At 43.4% G+C, this 24,855-nt stretch overlaps 2 protein-coding genes across 5 annotated transcripts; one reads left to right on the top strand and one right to left on the bottom strand.

Moving 5' to 3' along the window:
- Positions 1–1,403: 1,403 nt before the first annotated feature.
- Positions 1,404–8,843, top strand: LOC123427272. 4 transcript variants are annotated; one of them, XM_045111278.1, is made up of 9 exons: positions 3,212–3,656; positions 4,237–4,339; positions 4,538–5,013; positions 5,246–5,345; positions 6,222–6,287; positions 6,518–6,632; positions 7,764–7,852; positions 7,983–8,044; positions 8,130–8,361. In XM_045111278.1, the coding sequence occupies exons 3-9, from the start codon at positions 4,712–4,714 to the stop codon at positions 8,284–8,286; spliced, it is 891 nt and encodes a 296-aa protein (XP_044967213.1). In that variant the 5' UTR covers positions 3,212–3,656; positions 4,237–4,339; positions 4,538–4,711; the 3' UTR covers positions 8,287–8,361. The 4 variants fall into 4 exon arrangements, with proteins under 4 accessions (XP_044967212.1, XP_044967213.1, XP_044967211.1 ...); XM_045111279.1 differs by lacking the exon at positions 4,237–4,339 and adding an exon at positions 8,389–8,843 and having other exon boundaries at positions 3,411–3,656; positions 8,130–8,226; XM_045111277.1 differs by lacking the exons at positions 3,212–3,656; positions 4,237–4,339 and adding an exon at positions 1,404–1,716.
- On the bottom strand, positions 8,815–9,754 carry LOC123427273 (psbQ-like protein 3, chloroplastic). The gene is made up of 2 exons (XM_045111280.1): positions 9,119–9,754; positions 8,815–9,030 (listed from the first exon to the last, which is right to left on the bottom strand). The coding sequence occupies exons 1-2, from the start codon at positions 9,608–9,610 to the stop codon at positions 8,932–8,934; spliced, it is 591 nt and encodes a 196-aa protein (XP_044967215.1). The 5' UTR covers positions 9,611–9,754; the 3' UTR covers positions 8,815–8,931.
- Between the last annotated feature and the right edge of the window lie 15,101 nt (positions 9,755–24,855).

The following is a 24,855-nucleotide window of genomic DNA, read 5'->3' as shown; positions in this document are numbered from 1 at the left end:
GCATGGAAGATAGGCAGCGAGATTAGGGGGGGGGGGTATGTTTTTCAGTTTTTGATGGTGACTTATATTTTTCCGTCCAGTTATATATTTTCAAAATTAACTTACTTTCATATTTTTGGATGCAATTTAATATTTCTAAAATGTGGTTCTACCAATTTACTCTAAAATCATTAAGTTGTCGCTGATATTTGACTGTCCACGGTACACCCCCTCCCTAGCATACTACCCCATTTTAACGGGATTCATGAACTTGTGCGAGGCCAGATTCATTTTAGCGGGATTCATGAACCTGGCCAAATTCAAAAGTGATATTTGACTGTCCACGGTATACCCCCTCCACTTCGAGGAAACATTACACCCCCTCCCCTAGCATACTACCCCATTGGAATGACATTTATTAGTATGTGCCAAAGCAACACACATATTCTAAAAGTACTAAGCATGCTAAACAGGGGTAGTGCCGTTTTAGAAGTGTAAAATTGTAATCCCCATGTATAGCTGTGCGCACATAGCGTGTTTTAAACGTTGTTTGTATCAATTACTTTTTAGCGGGATTTTTTTTTGCGGTACATTGATATAATATGCATGCAAGAAAATGCGCGATGAAAAGAAGTCATCTTATATGAAGCCTAAAACGACATTTCATACATACAACAAAATATTACTTCTCTCTAGCCTACGAAAACAATAATGTCACACTATAAATGCCCTATATCGCTAACGTTGTAATGTCATAAAGTAAGAAAACAATTGAATTCGTAACATTAGAAATTAGGTGAAAAGCAACATGGATATGTTGCTTTCATCGCATGAGAAAAGGAATTCGGGAAAGGCAAGGGGGATGTGCAAATTGGGGGGGGGGGTCGGCTTGGGACAGAGACTTGGGTTGTTCCGCCCAATCACGTATTCTCAAAGCTAACTTATTTTTATCTTTTGATGAAAGTTAATACTTCTAAAATGTATTTCTTCCAATTTACTCTAAAACCAATAAGTTTGCTAACGGTATTGGACCATCCACATTTCATAGGTGGGTTATAGAGAGAAGTAAAGGGCATCCCTTGTAATAGAGAATGTGACCACAATAACACACATCTTCTGAAGGCAGTAAGCATACTTAACACGGATAACACCACTCTGAAAGCGTAAAATTCTAAACGTCATGCATATTAGAACGTGGAGTGTGCATTTTAGCATTGCCTCTATCAATTAATAGGAGCATTGGTACAAGATTTTCGGCGCATTTTTTTTGGCGGTGCATTAATATAAGGATATCTGATGCAGGAAAACGTGCGGCAAAAAAAGTCTTCTAGTAATGGCACACCCGGGGGAGGACTCTTCCCCCTAGGTCAGTCGACCCCCTGACACCTTCCACCTATATATAGGTGAGAGGGGGCGCACCAAAGGCAGAACAATTAGCCTTGGCTGCCTTCTCCTCCGCTGCCCGCACCCTGTTTCTCTCTCGGTCTAGATTGAATCTAGATCGGACACCACTAGGCCATTCTCCCTCTAGTTCTTCATGTTATTCTTCGTGTTGGTTCCATAGAGTGCTGCTGTGAGATTGGTACATGTGGATACCTCGGTGGTGGTGTATACTTCGACACTAAATCAACGATTAAATCCGGTGCAAATTCTTGCAGCTGGGAGGTATAACCTAGCTACAGGAATCGGCGAGCTTCATCAACTCTTCTTCATCTGCTTTCGCTGCGTGGATTGTTGGTGAGATGATCATTCTTGTATCTCCATAGTGTTCTTGGGTGCGAATGTGTGCCGATTGTTTTTGTTACGTAGCACGTTCCCCTACAAGAAGGCAACCTTCTCGTGTACGCTTCATGTTAGTAGTGATGATAAGAAAACTATAATACAAACACAAATGCTTTTCTTTCTTTGTTCCTAAATAGATGTCCTTTTAACATTTTTATTTTGTTTCTGAAGCCGTCCAAGTTTGTTTTATGTTTTATTCTATCATTCCGAGGAAACATTAGAACCCTCTAGCATACTAACCCCTTTATTAGTATGGACCAAAGCAACACACATTCCATGCTAAACAGCGGTAATGCCGTTTTAGAAGCGTAAAATTCTAAACATCATGCATACATGAATGTGGAGAGTGTGTTTTAAGCGTTACCTCTATCAATCAATTTCTACGTGAATAGTGTTTTTTGGTAGTGCATTAGTATAAGATACATGCACTAAAATATGTGACAGAAAGAAATCATCTTGTATGAGGCACAAATCAACATTTCATACAGACACCACAATATTGGTTTTTTCCTCCTCTCTGGCCCATAATGAGACTGGTGTCACACTATTATAGATGTCCTAATATTGCTAATGGTATAATGCCATGAAGTAAACAAAGATAGTTGAATTCGTAACATTACAAATTGGGTAAGAGAACATGGTCTTGTTGCTTTCATCGCATGAGAAAAGAGAGTCGGGAAAGGTAGGCGATATAGGCAGTTGTATATGTTTCCTTTCGTGACAAAGACTTCGATTTTTTTCCACCAAATCATAATTTTTCAAACTAACTTATTTTTATCTTTCAATGTGATTTAATACTTCTAAAATGCATTCCTTCCAATTTACTCTTAAATCAATAAGTTTGCTACTGATTTTCAAAGGTGGGTTCTAAAGAGAAGTAAAAGCATCCCTTGTAATACTGGATGTGACTAGAGCGTACTAACCAGGGGTAGTGTGGTTTTGAAAGCATAAAATTCTAAACGCCATGCATACGGGAATACATGGCGTGCGTTTGAAGCGTTGCCTCTATCAATTAATAGCAGCATTGGTGTACTAATTTCTCGGCAGATTAAAATATTTTTTCGCGGCGCATTGAAATAAAGATATCCGATGCATGAAAACGTGCGACGAAAAGAAGTCGTACCGTGTGATGCACAAAACATCATTTCGTATAGATAACGGAGTGTCGCTTCTCTCTCGCCTACACTGGGACTAGCATCGCACTATTATAGACACCCTAATATTACCAGCGGCGCAATGCCATAAAGAACAACGGCAGTTGAATTTCATTCACAACAATAGAAATTGGGTGGAAAGGGGCATGGTGCCGTTGCTTTCCTCGCATGAGAAAAGGTTACCCGGGAAAGGCAGGGGGAAATGCAAAACAGTGGCTTGGGTGGTTTCTTTCCAACCAAAAACTGCAGCCCTGCCTCTAAAAAGAGGGGGGAGGAAACCTATGATGGAAACCAATTGTGGCAATCATTTGCATGGAAGCCTCTGCCCGTGCCTCCACCGGTTCCGATCACCTCCCTCGGAAGACCGAGCTCCAACAGAGATCGCCCCTGCCTCTCCTCCTCCACCACCCCCACCACCAGACCACCACCCTTTTGTCAACTTGTTAAACTGGCACACGACTTCGGCTTTTTGGAGAGGGGAGGCCACAGACACACACACACACACATACGGCTTACTGGAGAGGCGGGGCCGCCGCTTTTCGGCCGCCTCCCCATTGGAGCGCACAAAGCCGGGCGGCACCATTTAACACTACCACCTCCACCTCCTCCTCCACCACCACCACCACCACGCGCACCGTCACGCACACGAAGCGCCGGGGAGTCGACACGCAGGAACCACACTGGAGTTGGCCTTCTCCGGCCTGCCGCTCCCCCGCCTGCATCCAGATCGGGCCCGGACCGGTGAGTTCGCCGGCAATTTCGCCTGGCCACCTACCCTGCCTTCTCGCCTGTGTTTCCTTTGCCGCTTTCGGCTCCGGCGGGAGGATCGGGGCTCGGCTCTCCTCCCTTTCCGAGCGCCTCCTTGGTGCGCTACCCTCGCAGGGAAACACGCACGTTTTCTAGATAAGATTGGGGGTACCAGCCAGGCCTGTTCCCCTGACGGCGCTCTGCATGCATGCCCGCCCGCCTGCCTGCTGCCTGCCTCACTGTGTGCTGATTGGTCAGGCCGGGCTTTACGTAATCATTTCTAGAGGTTTGTCTTGGGGTCTCTATCCACGACTCATGAACGAACTGCGGGAGAGCAGATTGGCCGGGTCCTTGTCCACCTGTTACTTTCTTGATTTGATTCTTTCATGGAGTTATCATTGGTTCCTTGTTGTTTATGGGGTTTTGGTTGCTCTTCATTCGCATGCATAGACGCAGGCTGCCGACTCTGTTTAACAAATTGGGTCCGTAGATAAACCTGCATGCTTTGCCCCGACGAATTGATCGACAACAGTACCTTTGGCTGATTCCTGAACTCACCCCAGGAATTGTGCAGGAGAAGGAAGTAGAGAAAGACTCCCAGTGTCTGTCTGTAAGGCTCATGTTTTAGTACGATCATTTCCAACTGTCATGCGGTTGGGAAGAGTTTCTTGTTTTAGGTACGGAACTGACAATACATTAGCGTCTTTGACAAGTGAAAGAAAAATTCTGTTTCTGGAGGGTACCTTTCGGTCAGAGCATACCTCTTTCTGTTCCACATATTTCTCTTTTGACGCACAGGAAATTTCGACTTCTTTTTGTATTGGGTTCTCCCTTTCTCCAATTTCAAGGTTCTAACTTTCATTTGGCATCTGCAGAGATTGTTGTCAGGAGTCCACACTTGCCCAGGGTGTGTCCAAATGCAGTAAAAAATTACACCAAGAAGCTCTGATCCGGTGCCGGCATTCTGAAGAGTTGTTCCGGGCCTAGCACTGCATCCTTCCACGCTGGAAGTACCAAATTCTGTTCTGGAGGAGTTGCTGGGCATACAGATGGCAGACGATCCTAATCAAAACTTCGGGCAGTTTTCACAGCCATTCTGCAGCCAGAATGTGGTTTCATTTCAGACGAGCGTGATGCCTAGCGGATCGGGAGGCAGCATGCCGGTGTACCTAGACTGCTCCAGTAGCATGGAGTCTAACATGGGGATGATGAACACCACACCTTCAATAGCTGTCTCCACAAGTTCATCAAATATGGTTGCTGATTCTGCGCAGAACCTCAAATATGGAGGACCCCTGGCTGAAACCTGGTCGCGTCTCGAGCTCGAAGTGCTGAAAGATTGCCTAGATAGGTAAGCTATTTCCACTTGTGTTGCTGTTTTTATAAGGATTTTGTAACTTGTTTTTTATAAGGAAATTAACAAAGCTCATACGGTCTTCATCTTTAAGCTCTATCATAAAACTGTGTCCATTAGATAGAGGTTTTTCTTGTCATGTTGGTTTATGCTACCCTACCATACATCTTTTCTTTCCATCCCTTGATTTTTGCGTTCGTTCTATCGCCTCTCATGTGCACCCTTTCAGATATGTGAATGAACATGGTATCATGAAGTACATAAAGATAGCCGCTTCCCTACCAACCAAGACTGTGAGGGATGTTGCGATGAGATGCCAATGGATGGGGGTAAGTAATCTCAAATTTGCATACATAGTCTGTGTATTTTTTCTTGTCTTTCTGGTTACATGGATACCATCTCTTTGAGATGTTCCTTGGAAGTGCCACATCACTAAATAGTTCATGTCCAAGAAGGGATAACACTTATTTAGATCTGAGCACTGGATGGATACAAACCCACACATCCACATAATTGGCAATTTCTTCAGGTGCAACTGTACAAGATTTTTTTTTCTCCTAGAGCAGCTCTTTTTAGGGAACATGCTCAAATTTGTCTTGGTTTCAAGATTAATCCGAATATACTAGGATTGGTGATATATCCATTTGTTATAAATATGTGCATATATTAGGACGAGTGGCAGGTACACTTATTCTCATTGTATAAACAAATACTACAGTTTGGACCTTATATAGTGGGACATGAGTTGGCAATCAGTGTATCCTTTTGGTATGCTATTTTATTCTTGTCCATTCGTGTTACCTAAAAGGAAAGGTATATAAAACACAGGTGTTCTTTGTTAATTACAAAATAACAAAGTATCATATATTATTACATTAGTGATCCATCTTTTCGACTCAACATATTTATTAGTTACAACAGCTGAATTCTTAATACTTGCCTGAGCTTTTGATTGACCAATACTTTTGTGCTGTTGATTAAAGCATGATACCTTTTTCACCTGGAATATAGTTTCTCATGAACCAAAATGTAGTGCTTTATGTTCTGCACAGTGCCACAGTCTAGTTGAAAATATAGCTAGCTACAAAATAAAGGCTGGCATTTGTTTCTAGAACATATACTGTTCAGAAGATATGTATGTTCCTAACTGACTTAGCACCCTTTTTTTACATTTTTAATAATGTAAATGGTACAATGTTGTATAGACCAAACAATCTACAAGAAGGCGGAGGTCTGCAGAACATCATAGCAGAAAAATGAAAGATAGGAAGGTACTGGCATCTACCTTTTACTATTTTAATATGAACTTTGTTTCTATGACTAATTATCCCCAATAATTAGGGATAAAATTATGAAGAAGCTTTCAATCCAAATTATTTGTGAAAGAAAATTTTTGAGGGGGCAAAAGTTTATGTAAAATATACATATTATCCTGTGCATCTCATATTTTATGCGCATATTTCTGTCTGGTGTTACTTATGGAGTCATGGTTATTTCTCAGGATAAAATGGTTGGGCCTTCATCCTGGGGTACCCCTCATCCTGTTCAGTCGGATACAGGAGTCTCTCCCTTTGTGCCGCATCATGCCATTCAAAACAGTCAATATGTATCTGGAGGTTGGTAGATCACCTGAGTATCAGGCCTTCTCTCTTTATAATTTACCAGGCCCAGTTGATTTATTCCGTAATTCCGTTATAAACCTTTGTGCGTAAGTCCGACGTGTCATCCTTCTTTTCAAAAAAAAAAAAAACTATCTGTTATGATGTTTTTACAATGAAAAGACAGTACAACAGTATCATCTTGCAAATTTTTTTATACTCATATAAACATACCAGTTGGTGTCGATGGTTCATTTACCCTAGGATCCAACCGTATGGTGTGCAATCAATAGTTGAGCTTGAGTTGAGATACTCCCTACACACTCAAATATGTTTTGGCAAAAAACACCTTGTTCTGCAACGAATTTGTGGATATACAAAGCATCATCTCAACCCAATAAAGTAACAACTAATAAGTCTTGCGAACATGTATTATTAGGTCGTAGCAAATCATTGATTTCTTGCTAGTTACTGAAAAACACAAAGTGCTAGTTAACCGGCATAGTGTCTGTGTGTTGATACAAAATAATAACAATCTTATTACCCTGAATGTCTAGCAAAAAGGCTATGCAATGGGGTGGAGTGGGTTGGATGCGGCACAAAACTACCGAAGAGGGTGAGAGGTGTGAAGCCACTTGATGTGGATCTGATAGTTCACATAATCCAATGGTGCATGGACCACCATGACGAGTTAACATATTTATAGGAGTAAATACTTTTACAAGAAAATTGCGGTACTTGATTTAGTGGTCACTTAGTTATTGACTACATTTCTAAATTCAACCCACATAGGCAGGGATTACTTTAATATTTCACTAGAAGTCCGTGGATTACTTGACTCCACTGGAACTTGGTAAGTTGAATATGTATTGTTGTACTTACAATAAATGATTGAGAGAGTCGTCATTTTAGAAATTGTTCACTGAATGTTAGCATACGCGAATACGTAAAACCTGCTTGGAGTTATACAGACCAACAACGGTGGTATTTAATGGGGACGAAACTTACTGTAAGATCACAAGATATTTCCTCCCGAACATCAAAGATATATGCAGCTTCGGAGATCCTGATGGCCGACGAGATTCAGCTAATGCTTTCCATTTGTTTCGATCCTTGTTCCATAAACTGACCATCTTTTCTGCCATGTAGCTTCTGAGATAGATCGTATAGTGCAGCTTGTACTGGAAGAAAATAATCAGCTTCTTGCTCTGATAGACACAAATATTCAAACATTTCAGGTCAGTATTTCTTTTCATGTGCAATTACTCGTACATCAGAATGCAGGAGTTCCATGATTTTCTCCGCCAACCATCATCTCGAGAGATTTTTCATTTTATCAATGGATTATCGATTGTCTTATTTTTCCAGGCTCATAATAACCCCGTTCTCTTCAGTCGCGTGAAAAGGAACATTGATAGCCTTTTACAAACGTAAACACCTTGCACCTATAATGAATACATAATTCAGTTGCAGAAATGTTAAAGCTGGAAATAATGACGCTTCTTCTATAAACAGCATCAGCCAAATGTCGGGAAAAATGAGTGAGATGCCTCCGTTGGGAGTTGCGGTGAATGAAAACCTTGCTAGTTACTTGCTCCCAGATCTTACAATGGTAAGTTCTTCCAGTTACTGTCACTATTTGACACTTTTTTTGTATCACAAACCAGTTTGAGGTTCTGCCTTTTACCTAGTGATTTCATGGAGTTCAAAATGCACAACTTTGTGTTGTTCTTGAGCTAGTAAACCAACTTACCAAGTAACCTTTCTCTCTAAGGCACAAGTTCTTGGAAAAAGCCATTTGAAGGAGGAGCCAAGAGGATGGTGAGTCACAGCCAAAGCAGGTGACAGATGAGGCAGATGCTGAAACTTCATCGGCAGTTCGACGAATTATAGGAAGATAAATACTGCTTCAGCATGTACGCCAGATGGCGACGAATAGAGTCACCAAGGAACCTTGTTTCCTCTATCTGGAAGCAAAGGAGAGGTGAGTGGTGACTGAGGAATCACTCTGCATTGCACTGCGACAAGCCTGTATATTGGTGGCTGAACATTGATCGAGCAGTGATGGTTTCAGGAAACTGCAGTTTTTCTCGTCCTGCTGCTGCACCTGCAAATGTTGACTCTATTTTTTTGGGTTTCTCCTCCAGAGAGTAGAGTAAATAGAAGATGTAGCACAAGAAACTAATAAGAACTAGCTACATAGCAAAAGAAATGCCTTTTTGCCGGTCACTGTTTACTTCTTCTCCCTGTATCCAAACGTAAATCCGGATGTCTAGCTATATCCAATCTCTCTCCCCCTATATATCCAGTGCAAAAACTACGTGATTCTGGCAAAAATCTGATCAATGGCGGCCACAATGTTGCCGTAGCATTCCTGCACCTGGAGCTCATCCTTGTCTCTGGCCGCATAGTCCAGCTGCGCACACAACAGCAGAGAAATGTGAGCGCGCCATGGGCAATGCCAGAGGCTCAAAAGACAGATTGATTTGCTTGTGATCCCCTACTCTGGTGACGTTGTTGAAGAGGTCGGAGTAGAGCCTCCGGAGCTCGGGGCGCTGGCCCGGCGGCCTCGCCTGGATGATGGCGTACAGGTCCTGCTTGAGGTTGGCGGCGCTGGCCCGCAGCGCCGTCTGAAGCTCCCGCCACGACCTGGCGTCGATGTACTGCTTGACGCGCACCAGGTTCCTCGCGTGCGTCCTCACCACGGCCTCGGCCTCCTCGCTCGACTGCTCCGGGATGGTGATCCGAAGGTCGAGGTCGAACGCGCCTGCGATGCCCGCCGTCGGCGGCAGCAGCTGGGACGCGAAGAGAGCCGTGCCGACCGCGGCCGCGGCCACCGCAAGGCTCCTTCTCCCGCTGCTGCTGCTGGTGGTGGTGCTGGTTGGTTCCTGCGGGTGGTGGTGGCCATTGCTCGGGGGCTTTTTGGTGGGTTTGTTAGGAGAGCGGGAGAGGCTTGCGGCGAGTGATTGGATGGCGAGCTGCAGTGCCATTGCCATGGTGGAGTCTTTCCACCTTGGTGGAATCTTGTTCGGTTCTCCATGGGTTCAGGTAACCATGTATTCTGAGGATAAGGTTGGTCACGTTCGCCAGGAGGTAATCTGGCGGTCGTATAAGACGTGGCCGAAATTAAGGATGGCAACCATTGGTACGGTAGCCGTGGGTATCGCACGGTATGTGCATATTTTTATATTCATGAGTAGTATCTACATACCCTATTCCTTAAGACATTCCTTAAGACATGGATATAATACAAGTTATGATCTAATGTTAAGTTACCATCAATTAATCATTAACTTTTTATGTTATTCATCTACTCCTATTGACTTACTAGTATGTCATTATGTTGTGATTTCTAAATTTTGAACGTGGTCATGTATTCATCTACCTGTTATGATATTGCTCTACTCTATCCAATCCCTATCAATTGCCATCCTTAGACCCTTCTTGTAAACTTAAGCACGATTTGACCTTGGTTCTAATTATTTTTGAAATCTCACCAGTTTTCTATGGCCACATGTTTTAGTGGTTGGTTAACACACCCCACCGTCAGAATCCAAAGCAGTATGTTTGACGTGTTGTCTGGCCTTGCCGGCGTGCCTACCGTGGGCAACATTGGCGGTAAGTAGTTATACCCTAATGTCGAGAGCATGGGTGGTAGGGTTTAACCCCGAAACGGCCTATACCCTTCTGTTGCTTGATGGATTTTTTATGACGGTAGGCAATGTAACCCTGGTCATATGTGTCTATGACCTACCGCCGGGGAGCTTGGCGGTAGGGTTGAACCACCCCCAATGGTCAAAACTCTTCTCTTGGTGGATTTTTTTTACGGTATGGCGTGCAACCCTACCACCATTGTCCGGTAGAGTACTTTACCCTTTAAATTTAGTTTCTTTCTCTACAATTTCAATATTGAATATAATATCCATAAAAAATATTGAATATAATATGTATCACACACAATAATATAGCATGACAAACATCATAATATGCATCACAAACAAAATAGTTTGACATATTTAAATGGAAAATACTTCAACATAGCAAATAATTTTACATGTGTAACATGGCAAATAGTTTAACCTATCGAAGATGGACAATAGTTCAACCTAGTCAACACAAGTTCTAAAGCTCAACACCAAATTTGACATGTTCAAAGCAAGTGAAAATATCACTTATTCTTCCTACCCCTCTTGACGATGCGTTCCTCATTAATCTTAGAACGACTCTTGTTTGTTCATTTCATTGTTGTTCGAGGATGATGGCACTTTTTTTGGAACGATGATGGACTTCAAACCTTCTTGTGTGGCTTCCTTTTTTTTCTGGGCTGGCGGAGTGGATGGAGGTCCGTTTTCCTCGTCGTAGCCCTCCTCCTCACCCTCGTCGTAGTCGTCCTCTTCATTGTCGCCACTTCCCTCAGCTTTCTCAACATCCTCTTCTTCCTCATCTTCCTCGGGCTCCTCAACATGATGAGACGACAAGGCAACATGGCTAGAGGAAGCTGCACCGGCATGGCTCAAGGAGTCGATGATCTATCCACTATCATGTGAAGACGGGCCAGGAGCATGCACATCAGCTCACCTAGAGCACCCAAGCATACTTCCTAGCTTTCGGCAACACTTCATGAACTTTTGTAACAACAAAGAGAGTTGAACCTCGTTACATGAAGGTTATGGATGAAGTGATAAAGACTACTAGATTATGGCTAAGCTCAAAGTGAGTGACAAAAAAGTATACATATCATGGTTATGGTAACTTGAAGGTTATATTTAGGCTCAAACTTACTTTCGTCACTTCCCTTAGCGCCGAGTCCGATTTCGCGGTCCCGAGGGCATGCACTAGCGCATTCGAGCCATAAAAAATGCTTCTATTTAGCTTGAAAATATACATATGTCAGCATCATAAATAAATTAGTGACAAATACTATACTAGATTCACGTGAAAATGTCATCTCCAAGCAATTCAACACAACTTACCACTCCATTCTCAATAAAATGTGCATCATAACCCTTCTCGTTGGCATGGTCAAGCATATTGTACCAAGTGCCGATGTTTTAATCAAGGGTCCTCCTAAAACAATTGACAATTCAAATTATTATTTATTACAACAAACTAAAAAAATACTCCAAACTGAATTCAATATGTACTACAACTATCAATACATATACAAATATTCATCAACATTCATTACATATCTACTCCAAATATTGAAGAAAATATACTCCTTGTTGAAGAAAATATCTAATCCAACTTCGATATATATGCATTGCATTGCATTAACAACAATCAACAAGATGCATTCATCAACTATCAATATGCATCAACTAATTGCAATATGAAACAATACAAAATATCCAATCCAACTTCGATAACATTCAATCATCAACAACATTCATTCATCAATATTGGAATACACACCAACTAGTTGTGATATGCATCCACTAATTCATATATGCATTCAGTCAACAACAATCAACTACATTCATTCATCAACATTGGAATATGCAACAACTAATTGCAATATGCATCCACTAATTGCAACATTCAACATTTTTTCAATTCATATCTAAATTTATATGTGCATTCATCCATAATAAAGGGACATATGAAACAATGCAATATATTCACACATCCAATATACTATTCTAAATAAATTTAGTTGGAAGAAAATTCAAACTACAAGATGAACTAGGGTTCACCTAGTGCCAAAAAATGCATCAAAACTAAAACTATTTGACTAAAAATAATTGGAGGGATTAAAAGAGCTTACTTAATTCATCATGGAGGCATTTGGATACACACGAAGGGTGGTAAACAAAGGAGATCGAAGGGGGGAGTGAAAAGGAGGAGAGGACGCAACTCGTGTGTTCTCTCCAGAGGTAGAAGGAAGAAGGGGCTATCTCAGTTGGTGGACCTTGCCAGTTGGCCGTGTGGGCTTTTACATGTTCAGTACCCTACCGTTAGAGTCCTTGGCGGTAGGGTTTAACTACGTACCGTCAGGGGCTCTAGCAGTAGGCAACTTATACATGTCAGCACGGCTAAGGGCCTGTATACTCTGTCGTCAAACCTAACGCGAGAAACCCTAGTGTTTTAGAACCGAGGTCGGGTCGTGCTTAAGTTTACAAGAAGGGTCAAAACGTTGATTTCGGCCTTCACATGAATTGCCCTTTGTGGTTCTCGTTCTTTCTCTCTCTCTCTCTCTCTCTCTCACACACACACACACACACACAGACACACACACACACACACACACACACACACACACACCAGAACACATGTCATATTCCATCAGGGCACTCCAACGAGCAGACACGTTTTGTCCATCCGAGTGCGTTTTCGTCCGCATAGATGAAAACCATGACCCAATACGACGATATAAATGAAAGGATGCCCATTTTAACCCATTTCCCGCCCAAATTTGGGTTGGGTTTGTGTCCTTGTGGACACATCATAGACGCTCACGGCGTCCTCCTTGGCCCTCCTATCTGTGGCACACATCGTTGGGATCTACCGTAGGTGCATCACATGCAAATTAAAAAAAATCTATGCGGAGAATATCCAAGAATATTCTATGGAGATGGATCAGAGATCGTTACCACTAGACGTGTGATGTCTACTACACAACCTTCTTATTGTAGACTCGTGTTGGGCCTCCAAGCACAGAGTTTTGTAGGACAGTAGCAAATTTCCCTCAAGTGGATGACCTAAGGTTTATCAATCCGTGGGAGGCGTAGGATGAAGATGGTCTCTCTCAAGTAACCATGCAATGAAATAACAAAGAGTCTCTTGTGTCCACAACACACCCAATACAATGGTAAGTTGTATAGGTGCACTAGTTCGGCGAAGAGATGGTGATTCAAGTGTAATATGGATGGTAGATATAGGTTTTTGTAATATGAAAATATAAAAATAGCAAGGTAACAAATAGTAAACAGCGAGCAAACGTTGTATCTTGGAAACAAGGCCTAGGGTCCATACTTTCACTAGTGCAAGTTCTCTCAACAATACTAACATAGTTGAATCATATATAAATCCCTCACGTGCGACAAAGAGTTCACTCCAAAGTGACAAATAGCGGAGAACAAACGAAGAAATTATTGTAGGGTACGAAACCACCTCAAAGTTATCTTTTCTGATCAATCTTATGAGCTATCCCTATAAGTGTCATGAACAGCCCTAGAGTTTGTACTAAAATAACACCTTAAGATACACATCAACCAAAACCCTAATGTCACCTAGATACTCCAATGTCACCACAAGTACCCATGGGCATGATTGTACGATGTGCATCACATAATTTCAGATTCATCATGTTAAATCCAACACAAAGAACTTCAAAGAGTGCCCCAAAGTTTCTACCGGAAAGTCAAGACAAAAACATGTGCCAACCCCTATGCATAGATTCCCAAGGTCACGGAACCCGCAAGTTGATCACCAAAACATACAATAGAAAATCTCATTGTCACCACAGATATCCCATCATAAGACATACATCAAGTGTTCTCAAATCCTTAAAGACTCAATCCGATAAGAAAACTTCAAAGGGAAATATCAATTCATCACAAGAATATAGAGAGGGGAAAACTCCATATGATTCACCTATATTAATAAAGCTCGCAATACATCAAGATCGTGCCATCTCAAGAACACGAGAGAGAGACTGAACACATAGCTAGTTGTACATACCCTCAGCCCCAAGGAGGATTACTCACACATTATCATGGTGAGAAAGAGAGATTTGTTGATGAAGAAGTGCAACCCCGAAGAGATGAAGGTGATGGCGGCCACAACACCGGCGACGGGAGGCGGCCCCTTGACCCTCCTTCTTCCTTGGTCTTGGTGCTGCAATGGAGGAGCCTCTCTCCTTCTTGGAGGCTGCCAAAGGAGAGGCATATTCGTGGCTCTTCGTGGCTCTACCAAAATTAGGGGTTTTCTCTCCTTATATGTGCCTCTGTGGTGCTCTATGGCCCTTTGATGGATGGACCCTTGATCCAATGTCTCTCGGGCACCTCTAAAACCTTCCTAGGGGCTTCTCACAGTCCTCATGAGTCTTCAAAGTCGTGGCTTGGCTGAATATATCACATATGTTAAGAGTTGGACTCAATCACGTCAACAATTCTCGTGATCCCGTAATCAGATATTTTCCTTCAGCAAAACGGGTTTCCAGATCGCATACGAACTCCGTTTTGGACGAATTTGTAGTCCAGAATAATTAACATAAAATCCTCCACACTTTCCTAGTTTTAGCTTTGTCCATTTTATGCCTTGTTCCGGGGTTAAAATGACAATCTCTAAAAACTGTTTGTGGACAAATTTCAGGAGAGTTAGAGTCCTCCAACAAGGCTCCTTTTGCGTTTTTTTGACAATTTTTAATTAATTCCTACAAATAAAAGTGTGATACAAGACCTTGTGCAATTTTTGAACCATTAATAGGTTAGTCCCAAAAAATAGTATAAAGTTATAGTAAAATGATTGTAAAACATCCAAGAATGATAATATAACAACATGGAACAAGCAAAAATTATAGATACGTTGGAGACGTATCAACGTGCAGTGTCGTGCAGCGGAAGTAGAGTTGGGAAGCGCGTCCTCGAGGTCTACCTCCTCCTCATCCGATCTCCTCGAACAGCCGATCGCCAGATCCCACATAGAGATTCCCCGAAGCAGCACAAATGCACCGCCTCTAATGGTATCCGCGCGTGCAGGAGGAACACTGTGCGATGGACTGCTAGGTCCGATCACACAGTTGGTGAAGAGTGAAGGTGGCTAGTTGCAACACATGCAAAGACCTAATGACGTTGCTGAAGCGATCAACTGAATAAATGTGCCGCATCTTCACTATATATAGGCATCCGCTGCGGGCTCAACTCCTCGGCCTCGCACGGATCCTAAAGCCCATGTGTTCCTTCCCTTAAGCGCGTGGCCCCTTAGGTTCTTGTTCACTTGGTCGCGGGTCAGATCATATCCGTCTTGACTAGTCGGTAGCGTCCTCTAGCAAAGCATGCCGACTCCAAGTGTCCGATGAAGATGGTTAGGCGAACCTGTACTTCACACTATTGTTCCCTTTGCCACACGATATATGTTGTCGTGCTCAAGGTGACATGGTCATCCTTGTTGCCGCACGACCTCTTTCTCATATCAGTGAATCCGACCAACACTTTGGATTACCTCATAATCCTCATTGCATGGCCATTCTCATCCAAGTCGGATCACTTGAGGGCCCGAGAGTATATCTCTCCTTATCGGAGGAGCAAATCCCATCTTGCTTGACCATGTCTCGCAGCATGGGTCTGGAGAAGCCCAAAACCTACCTTTGTAACTACCTAGTCATGGAGTACTGTTTGGTCAATCCAAAGAAAGTCTATCATCATCCTGAGTACATGCGCCAGCTTAGGTCTTAGGACATAGAACATATGTTGTACTAGAGACTCACACATGACCGATCGGTGCGTCTCATAGTTGGGTCTGTCCAACTCAGACCTTATCTCGACTCGGATCCGACTATGTCGAATCTGAAGAGATCTTTTTTGAGTCCATATTATTCATATATCATCAAATGCTAGAAGTCTAGTGAGAACGGACCATCCACGGTATCATATGCTTGTCTAATTGGTTGCACGTCCACACAACCCTTTTGACTAGGGACCATATAGGACAATCATCAAACAATGCATAGTCTCACAAACAAGTCATGTACTTGTTAATACATATCATTGATAATGTCGAAGGACTATCTTTATTCATAAACACATAGGAAATATCGTCATACATGATTGCCTCTAGGGCATATCTCCAATACACATGTCAATCCCCTCCCACACCACTGAGTCCGACCTCCCATGCCTCTTTGCCATCACCACCGCCACCCAACTTTTTTCATCTTCGCTACACCGGCACCTCACCCAGCTCTCACCACCACCGCCACAGACAACCCTACCATCGATGTTGTTTCCACTTCTTGCCACCGATGATGTAGCTCGTGGACCGCACCCTACCCAAGGTTGTCGCCACACTTAGCACACCATGACCACCACCGCATCCACCACTAGAGGACATGGAGTTGGAAAGCCCTCCCGCCGAAATGGGCCAGGAGGGGTGTCGTGGTTTTGTCACGGCCTATGTCCTCGTGAAAGAACTTAGGTGTGAGGACATTTCAACTAGGTGGCACCATGAGAGGAGTTGGTCTTCGAGAGACGTGAGTTTACCCAGGTTCGGCTCCTCTGATGGAGGTAAAAGCCTAATTCGTGCTTGTGTTTATTGATGAAGTTGATGGTCTTGATTACAAGGGTGCGGAATCGCTGCCTCTAGTCTCCAGGGTTTCTAATGTGTCTATCCCTAATGACTTGTCTTGTCCATACGTAACCTCTCCCTCTTGGGGTGCCCAGCTCCTCCTTATATAAGTTGAAGGGGTAGGCTTACATAGAGTCCTACTAGGACTTGGACTAGCTTCTCTTGAATCCTAATCCAGGTCTCGCTTCGCTTAGAGGGAATCTTCTCTTCTTGGGCCTTCTGTATGAGCCGCCCTTCACGCCTCTCCATGAGCCGCCTTCTCTTGAGTCCTTGTCGTTGAATTTAACGTGGTAAATGAGGTGACAACATGAGCCGCCAAATAGTGGTCCGGGTCATTCCTCCTGGACGGGTCAAACCGTGGGGTATATCCCCAACATTAGCCCCCAAGTTAGCTTGAATTTTATTCATGGTAAGATCCTGAAATAAGAATAATAAATATGTTTTGGGACATGCTTGCTTCATTGGCCGGCTTATTTCAATGAAGTGGCTTCTGGAAAATCGGGGTGTCTTCTTCATATCAACGAGCCATATTCACATTCATCTTGCAAGTCCGTATCCTTTCTAATAAAATATTGGGAGTAAGAACCTAACTGCCGTTGACTCGGCCTCAAATGTTCTGGCTTGATGAAAATTTTGGGAATAAGAAAACCATACGATGTTGAGCCGGCTTCCATTGCTTCGATTTTGAAAAAAAATGTTGGGAATAAAGAAATCCATGTGATGTTGGGGAAGATTTCAATGCTTCAGCTCCACTTAAAATTGATCGCTTGAGGATGTTCTTTCCCCCTCTCTTTTTATCTCCATATTACATGTATCCCCAAACTCCAAGTTTATCAGTTCATGATGACTTGGCGCTTCGGGTAGAAAAATATCTTGGTTGTGTAGCCCTCAAGTGTCAGGTTGTCTTGCCTATGGTATCCTGGTACTTGTAATTGTCTTATACTTATAAAACTTCGGCTAGTGTAGCCCCCAAGTGTCGGGTTGTTTTGTTTGCAACAACCTGGGACTTGAACATAGTTTTGAATATTGTAGATAGCTTTGAGAAATCCGGGTTGTCCATCTGAGTCGCTAGTTATAGATTGAATTTATTGCTTTCACATGTGTAGCCCCCAAGGGCCGACTCATCAATATGTGATGGGCGGGTCTTCAATATGGATCTAATTATTTGTAAAATAGTTGAATATTGTAGCCCTCAAGTGCTAGGTCTCATGCATGCGGCAAGTTGGGATTTTAGAAAAAATGATCTGAGTAGTGTAGCCCCCCAAGTGCCGGGCCATTTTCCTCCAACGACTCGGGACTTATATGGACTTATCCTCTGAAAAGAAAAATATCATATGATGTAGCCCCCAAGTGTCGGGTTGTATGCTTGCAGCGACTTGGGACTGTGTGGGAATAATATAACTCATCATAATGTACTTCAAAATTTATCTTGAACTTGAATGAGTCCTTCACCATGGTTGTAATGCAACCCGATAATTTATTGTCTGTATGAATATCCTGGAATAATAGCTTTATGCCTGTAATAAAATCCTTGCTCGTGGTTGCGATGTGAACCGACAAATATATGTTTGAGAAATCCATAAGTGTTGTAGTTTACTACAGAACACAAGTTGAAGAAATCCAAGAGCCGGTCAATTAGATGACTCGACATTATAAGCGATAGATCAGCTCAGCAATATGTAATATACCAGCTCAACAATATGTGATAGACTGGCTCTTCGAGAATATTTATTTCTCCTGAGCTGGTTTTGAAAAAAAAACAATCATTAATACTGGTCATGGTAAGCCATGTTGAAAATCCGGCCATTTTGGCTAACAAAGATTTGTTTGCCCCTGCATAAGTTTATGGTGTAATCCGATTTGAAGACCAGCATGATATGTATGTATGATGCATGATGAAATCATGCAATGCAGGATGATGCATGTATGTGATGAAAAAGTGTGGGTTTTTGAGACTCGAATGTTACTTCAATGAAACTAGCATGATAGCCACTGGTTTATCCTTGCTCTCTGTAAGTCGGCCCTCACATGAACCAATTGATGTTTTAAACTGGTAAGTTCGAACATGACTTATAGAGAGTACACGAGGTCGGAGAAGCATCTTGCCAATAGGCAGGTTTAACAAAGTTTCAAACAAGGCGACTTAATAGCCCATGGAGTAGCCTCGCTTTCTGTAAGCCGGCTCTCACATGACCCAATCGATGTTGTAACCTGGATAAGTTCAGGGTCCGTGTGGATTGAGTTATCGAGAGTACACGAGGTTCGGAGTAGCATCATGCAGACAAACATGTTTCACTATGGATGTTTCGCCAGTAAGGAAGGACACCTATGTTCGAACTGCGCATCATGGCAACTAGTCCTCTTTTGTGACCTTTAATTTTTCGCCAATAAGGTAGGACACCTATGTTTGAACTATGCATCATGGCAGCTAGTCCTCTTTGGTGACCTTTAATTTTTTTCGATAAGGCAGTACACCTATGTTTGAACTGTGCATCATGGCAACTAGTCCTCTTTGGTGACCTTTAATTTTTCACCAATAAGGTAGGGCACCCATGTTTGAACTATGCATCGTGACGGCTAGTCCTCTTGGGTGATCTTCAATTTCTTGCTAATAAGGCAACAGTCCCCGGGACCGGGTTATCCTCCCTGTAATGATCCGGGATTTTTGAATTTGTTGAAAACGACCAAATTTGTCGAGCATGTATGTGTAGCCCCCAAGTCTTAAGTCGACTCGAGGAGGCAGCTTGAGAGCCTTTCATACTTGGCTATAGAATAAGCCGGTGTAAAGTTGACAGCTGAATGATGGTATTTGAAATTGGAGACGATATGGCGAGTTGATAATCTTCGTGATGTTCATCGTATATCTTTGGCAAATGTCATGGCCAAATTGAGTTCATATGCCTCTTGACCCATGATTAGTTATTCTCATTTGGTCTGGCACTTCTATCTTCTCGAGGGCCATTTTTTTTCTTTGCAGCTGGCTTTTGACTTGCTGGCTCAATAATGGTCGTCTCAAATTATAGCTTCTCAAGGGATGTTTCCTTCATGGCAAGCTCTCCTGTTTCTTTTGATAAGTTGAAGTAGACTGTATTGGTGTGATAACAGGCCCATCGTATATCCATTCAGCAACCCGACACGAGTGGAGGCTGGTGCCTGGTTTGGCAATGTTACGTAAGACATGATTCCGAATGTCACTTTTTCCTTTGCTCCAATGTTGTTGAAGGAGACGGGTTGCAGGGGCGGCTTGCATGTGTCCTTAGGACTGCTCGAGCGAGCAGGCGTGGCACCAGCATGTTGACATAGACTCGACAGTGGGACGGTAGCTTGCGCGCATCCATAGAGTGGCTTATATAGGTGGGTGCGGCCCTGACGTGTTGATGTAGATGTGGGAGTCACTCGCGGTGTTCAAAACCTGTGCGGATGGTGAATCGGTCATTGCGTTGTAAGCCAACACGGACGACGAGTCGGTCGTGGTGCTGTAAGCCGGCGTGAACGACGAGTGAGGCATGGTGTTGTAAGCCGGTGTGGACGGCGAGTCGGCTGTGGTGTTGTTAGCCGGAACAGACGGCAAGTCGGTCGGGTCATTTGTAAACTGGTCTGGACGGTGAGTCAGCCGCGACATTGGAAACCGGCGCGGACGCATGAGTTGGTCTTGGCATGTTGATGTAGACTGGATCGCATGGGCGGAGGCCTGCACGCATGTCCATCGAGCAATGCAGAATGGACGGACGCTGGTACATGATAATCTTGGTGCATGCTTCGTGCACTTGATATAACGCCACTTTTGTAATGAATAATTGTCCTGCACAAAATATATTGCAGGGTGGAGTAATTGTTCCAGAATAGATTGACATGTATAAAAAATAGATAGGATGGATACCACCTTGAATAATATTCCTTCTTGTGTGATAGCACCTGAATAGCTTTGTCCATCGTGGGACTTTGTCTCGTGGTAGAGTGGCAACAGTGTCTACATGGGTCCAGGTCCAGCACCCACCCATGGTACATGCAGCCAACCGATCTGGCTGGTCGTCCTGCCGTGGCACGCTCCTCCTTCCTCTTTTTTCTTTTAAGCATCTCCACAAGTGCACGTCACGTGTCCCGGTGGGGCCTGCACACTGCTTGTGCATGACCCATTCTTATTCCCTACATGAGAAGTCCCAACCATACAAAGTAGGACGTGGCTACCGAGTGCAGCAGTGCTCGCTAAGAGCGAGCGCACCTCAGGACAACCAACCACGTTTATTTATTAGCGTTTTAATTTTTTTTTAAAGTCATAACTTTTGAAACAGACGTCAGAATAACGATCCGTTTTCACGGTTGCGTTTCTTACGAGGAGCTCTTCAAAACTAGATCCCCTGTGGATAGGTTTCGATGAACTTTTTTTAAGCAACTTTGTGTGCTAGATGGGGCAACTTTAGTACTATAGGCAAGCAAATCCTTTCCCCCCTTGGTATGACTATCTATCAGCGAAGAATTTTTCTAAGTTGGTTACCACGACTAATAGTTGACTAGATTCACCTCTAAAAGCTTTACATAATTAAACAATGATGATCAGTTGCCTACAAATACTGTGAAAATTCTCAATTTTGATGCTGAGTTGCCTATAAAAGATTATGAAATTGCTCAATTTTGATGCTCAATTGCCTATTAATGATGATCAATTGCCTACAGTTAATGCTCAGTTGCCTGCTATTTGTAAATAGTTGTCATAATTGCACTCGAGTATCACAAAAAATAAGCAACTTTTATTATGTTTTTTACACAACTCCAGTACATTCAACAAGCAACTCATGTGTATACACACGATGCAATACATATAGCATCAAAGTACTTCTGTTTAGCACTAAAGTTGCCTCATCTAGCATCGAAGTTGCTTTTGAAAAAAAATCTTCAAAACATATTCATATGAGATCTCATTTTGAAGAGTTCGTCACAAGGAACCCAACGGTGAAAACATATCATAATTTCGACACACGGTTTGATAGTTATAGTTTTTTTAAAAAATTTCATACATGAATTAATGGACATTCAATGCATGCGGAGCCGAGCATGCACATCCTACACATAATTTAACCATTTCAATTTGGAAATAGCTGACCACATTTGCCATGTGGTTGCTAAAGGGTGGAATTTTTTAACCTTCTAGTCATGATAGGTAATTTTCAAGGAATTTTCGTTGATAGGCGATCATACTACGCACACTAATACTTTTCTTTAGCACTAAAGTTGCCTAAATATCATCCCACTGTTTCCTAAAAAAAGTTTGTCGGAATCTATCCATATGAGATCTAGTTTTGAAGAGCTCGTCATAAGAAACACAATCGTGAAAACGGATCGTCGTTCTGACGCTCGATTCAAAAGTTATAGTATTTTGGAAAAAACAAAACGTAATAAAGTGGAATGACGTGCTGCACTCTTCCGCCTGAGGGTGCGCTCGTTCGACCCAAATAGTGAAGCTGCACTTTTTAGTATTTGGGTACAAAGTATCCATTGAGTCGTTGAATCCGGCTCATGCTCTGTCCAGGCGGCCACGAGACTCTCCCTCAGTCCAAGCAGTCGGGACATGCGCGCGGGTGCGCTGTAGCAGCACAGCAGCGGGAACCAGGCCAAGGCGAGGCGGTGACTTAGCGGTAGCTACCGAGGCGAGGCAGCCGGATGGGCGCGCGTCAAGAGTAGGGTCACAACAGCGAGTTGCTGGGCCACAACGTCAGAGGCAAGGCACACAGCCGGTCGGCGTGGCCGCTTGAGGCAAGCAAGGTGGGTCGAGGCAGACTCGGAGCAACACGGGGCTTAGCGAAGGCGGAAGGCAAGGTTCACAGAGCCGGCATGGCATTTCGGGGCGAGTGAAGCGGGTCAGCAGCGGCAAGCGCAACATACGGGCGATGAAGCTTCCGACATGATGGAGGCGTGGGGGTGGAGCTAGTGCAGCGAGGTGAGCTGAGCACGCGTTGAGGCGGAGGCAAGGCGTGCGGCCGGTCGGCATGGCGGCTCGAGGCGAGCGATCGGGTCGGCGGACTGGCGGGAGCGGGGCGACCGTGACAGTCTCGAAGTAGGCACGACAATGTGGCGGCAACGGCGGCTCGGACACGAGGCCATGGTGCCGACGGATAGGCGAAGCGCGTCGGCTAAGGCGTCGAGTCGAGGCCGCAATAGATGAGGTGGCGTGAGCGACGTGAGGCCGATGAGAGAGGCGATCGGAGGCGGAGCGGGGCGAGGTAGGAGTGTGGCGGTGAGAACGGCGGTTGAGGCGGCGTGAGCGAGGTGAGGCAAACGAGGCGAGGCCGGCAAACTCATTGTGATGGAAAAACAGTGAGAACTACTAAGGCTGGTCATAGTGAGAAGTAACATATAGTAGTATTATGCATACGATACTATGGTATGATACTACCTTCATAGTGCAAAGTATCATAAACTAATATCATAGGTGATCTTATTTATTGGCATGCATGACACAAAGTAGCATTGCATTTAACATGATACGGTATCTACCTATGTTACTCTAACCTTCTCTTTCTTCTTTAATTCTCTGCCACATCAGCATGTTTGATATTCCCGAGTATATGTTACTAGCTAAGATACCACCACTATGGCTAGCCTAAATGCCTACTAGTTTAATTCCTTGATCCATGTCGACTAGTAGATGTAAATGAGATGCAACCTTTTTATCCTCGAGAATTGATCCGCTCAAGGGTATCGCTTTTGATTTCTCCGATGTACTACCTTGCGAAACATTGATACGAAACCGAGTTTGAAACTAACTCGGCAAGCGACGAAGCTCCTATGGCTTGGTGCGATTCGACTGCAGAACACGTGCCAAAATATCTTGTTGTGGGAGATACGATAAGCTAATGAGCCGACCCTTTGGGCTACACATGTGAAAAGCAAAAAATTCAGCTTATAACCGAGGACTTAGATGGACAATCCGTATTTCTTAAAGCAATCTATAACATTCAAGTCCGAGATTGTTGCAGGCAAAACAACCCAACCCTTGGGGGCTACACTAGCTGACATTTTATAAGTATAAGATAATTACAAGTCCTAGGATGCTGTAGGCAAGACAACTCGACACTTGGGGGCTACGCAGTCAAGATATTTTCTACACGAAGCACCAAGTCATAATTAACTAACAAACTCAGAGCTTGGGGGCTATAGGTAATATGGAGATAAAAAAGAGAGCAAGAACATCTTCAAGCGATCGTTTTTGAGTGATCTAGATCTTATTTCTTGGTGGAGCCGAAGCATTTAAAGCCGAATCAACATCACACAGATTTCTTTATTCCCGATAATTTTATCAAAGTCGACTGGAGTACAGTTCTTTGCAGCACAAACGATCATGACCCGACATCATCAATGATCATGATCCGATACAGTCTATATAAGCAACCCTGCTTCACAAGTTGGCAATTTCGACATCCATAAATCAGAAATATTTTTATCCTAATTTGGCATCCACTATGTTTGATGACCCGACAAAATCCCCGCGTCCGAGGAAGCGGTTTTACAATGGTTGAATTTCTATTCCCAATATTTTCATCAAAACCGAAGCGATGAAAGCCACTTCAACATCATATGGTTTTCTTATCTCCAATATTTTCATCAAGCCAAAGCATTGGAGGCCAACTCAACGACATATAGGTATTTTATTCCCAATATTTTGTTGCAAAGAACACTGACCAGGGAGATGATTGTGAAGACGGCTCGGATTTTTGAGGAGCCAGTTCATTGAAATAAGCCGAGCAATGGAGAAAGCCGGTCTTTAGCATATTTATTATTCTTATTTCATGAGCTTACCATGAATAAATTCAAGCTAACATGGGGGCTAATCTTGGGGATATTCCCCATGGCCTGACCCGTCCAAGAGGTTTGTCCCGACCCATCATTTGGTGGCTCGTAAGGTCACCTTGTTTACCGGATCGACCTAGACGACAAGGACGACCGATGTGCAACCTAG

Source organism: Hordeum vulgare, chromosome 2H, assembly GCF_904849725.1.
Source record: "Hordeum vulgare subsp. vulgare chromosome 2H, MorexV3_pseudomolecules_assembly, whole genome shotgun sequence".
NCBI lineage: Eukaryota > Viridiplantae > Streptophyta > Magnoliopsida > Poales > Poaceae > Hordeum > Hordeum vulgare.
Note: the sequence above shows the minus strand (reverse complement) of the source record. Positions and strands in the feature narration are given on the sequence as shown.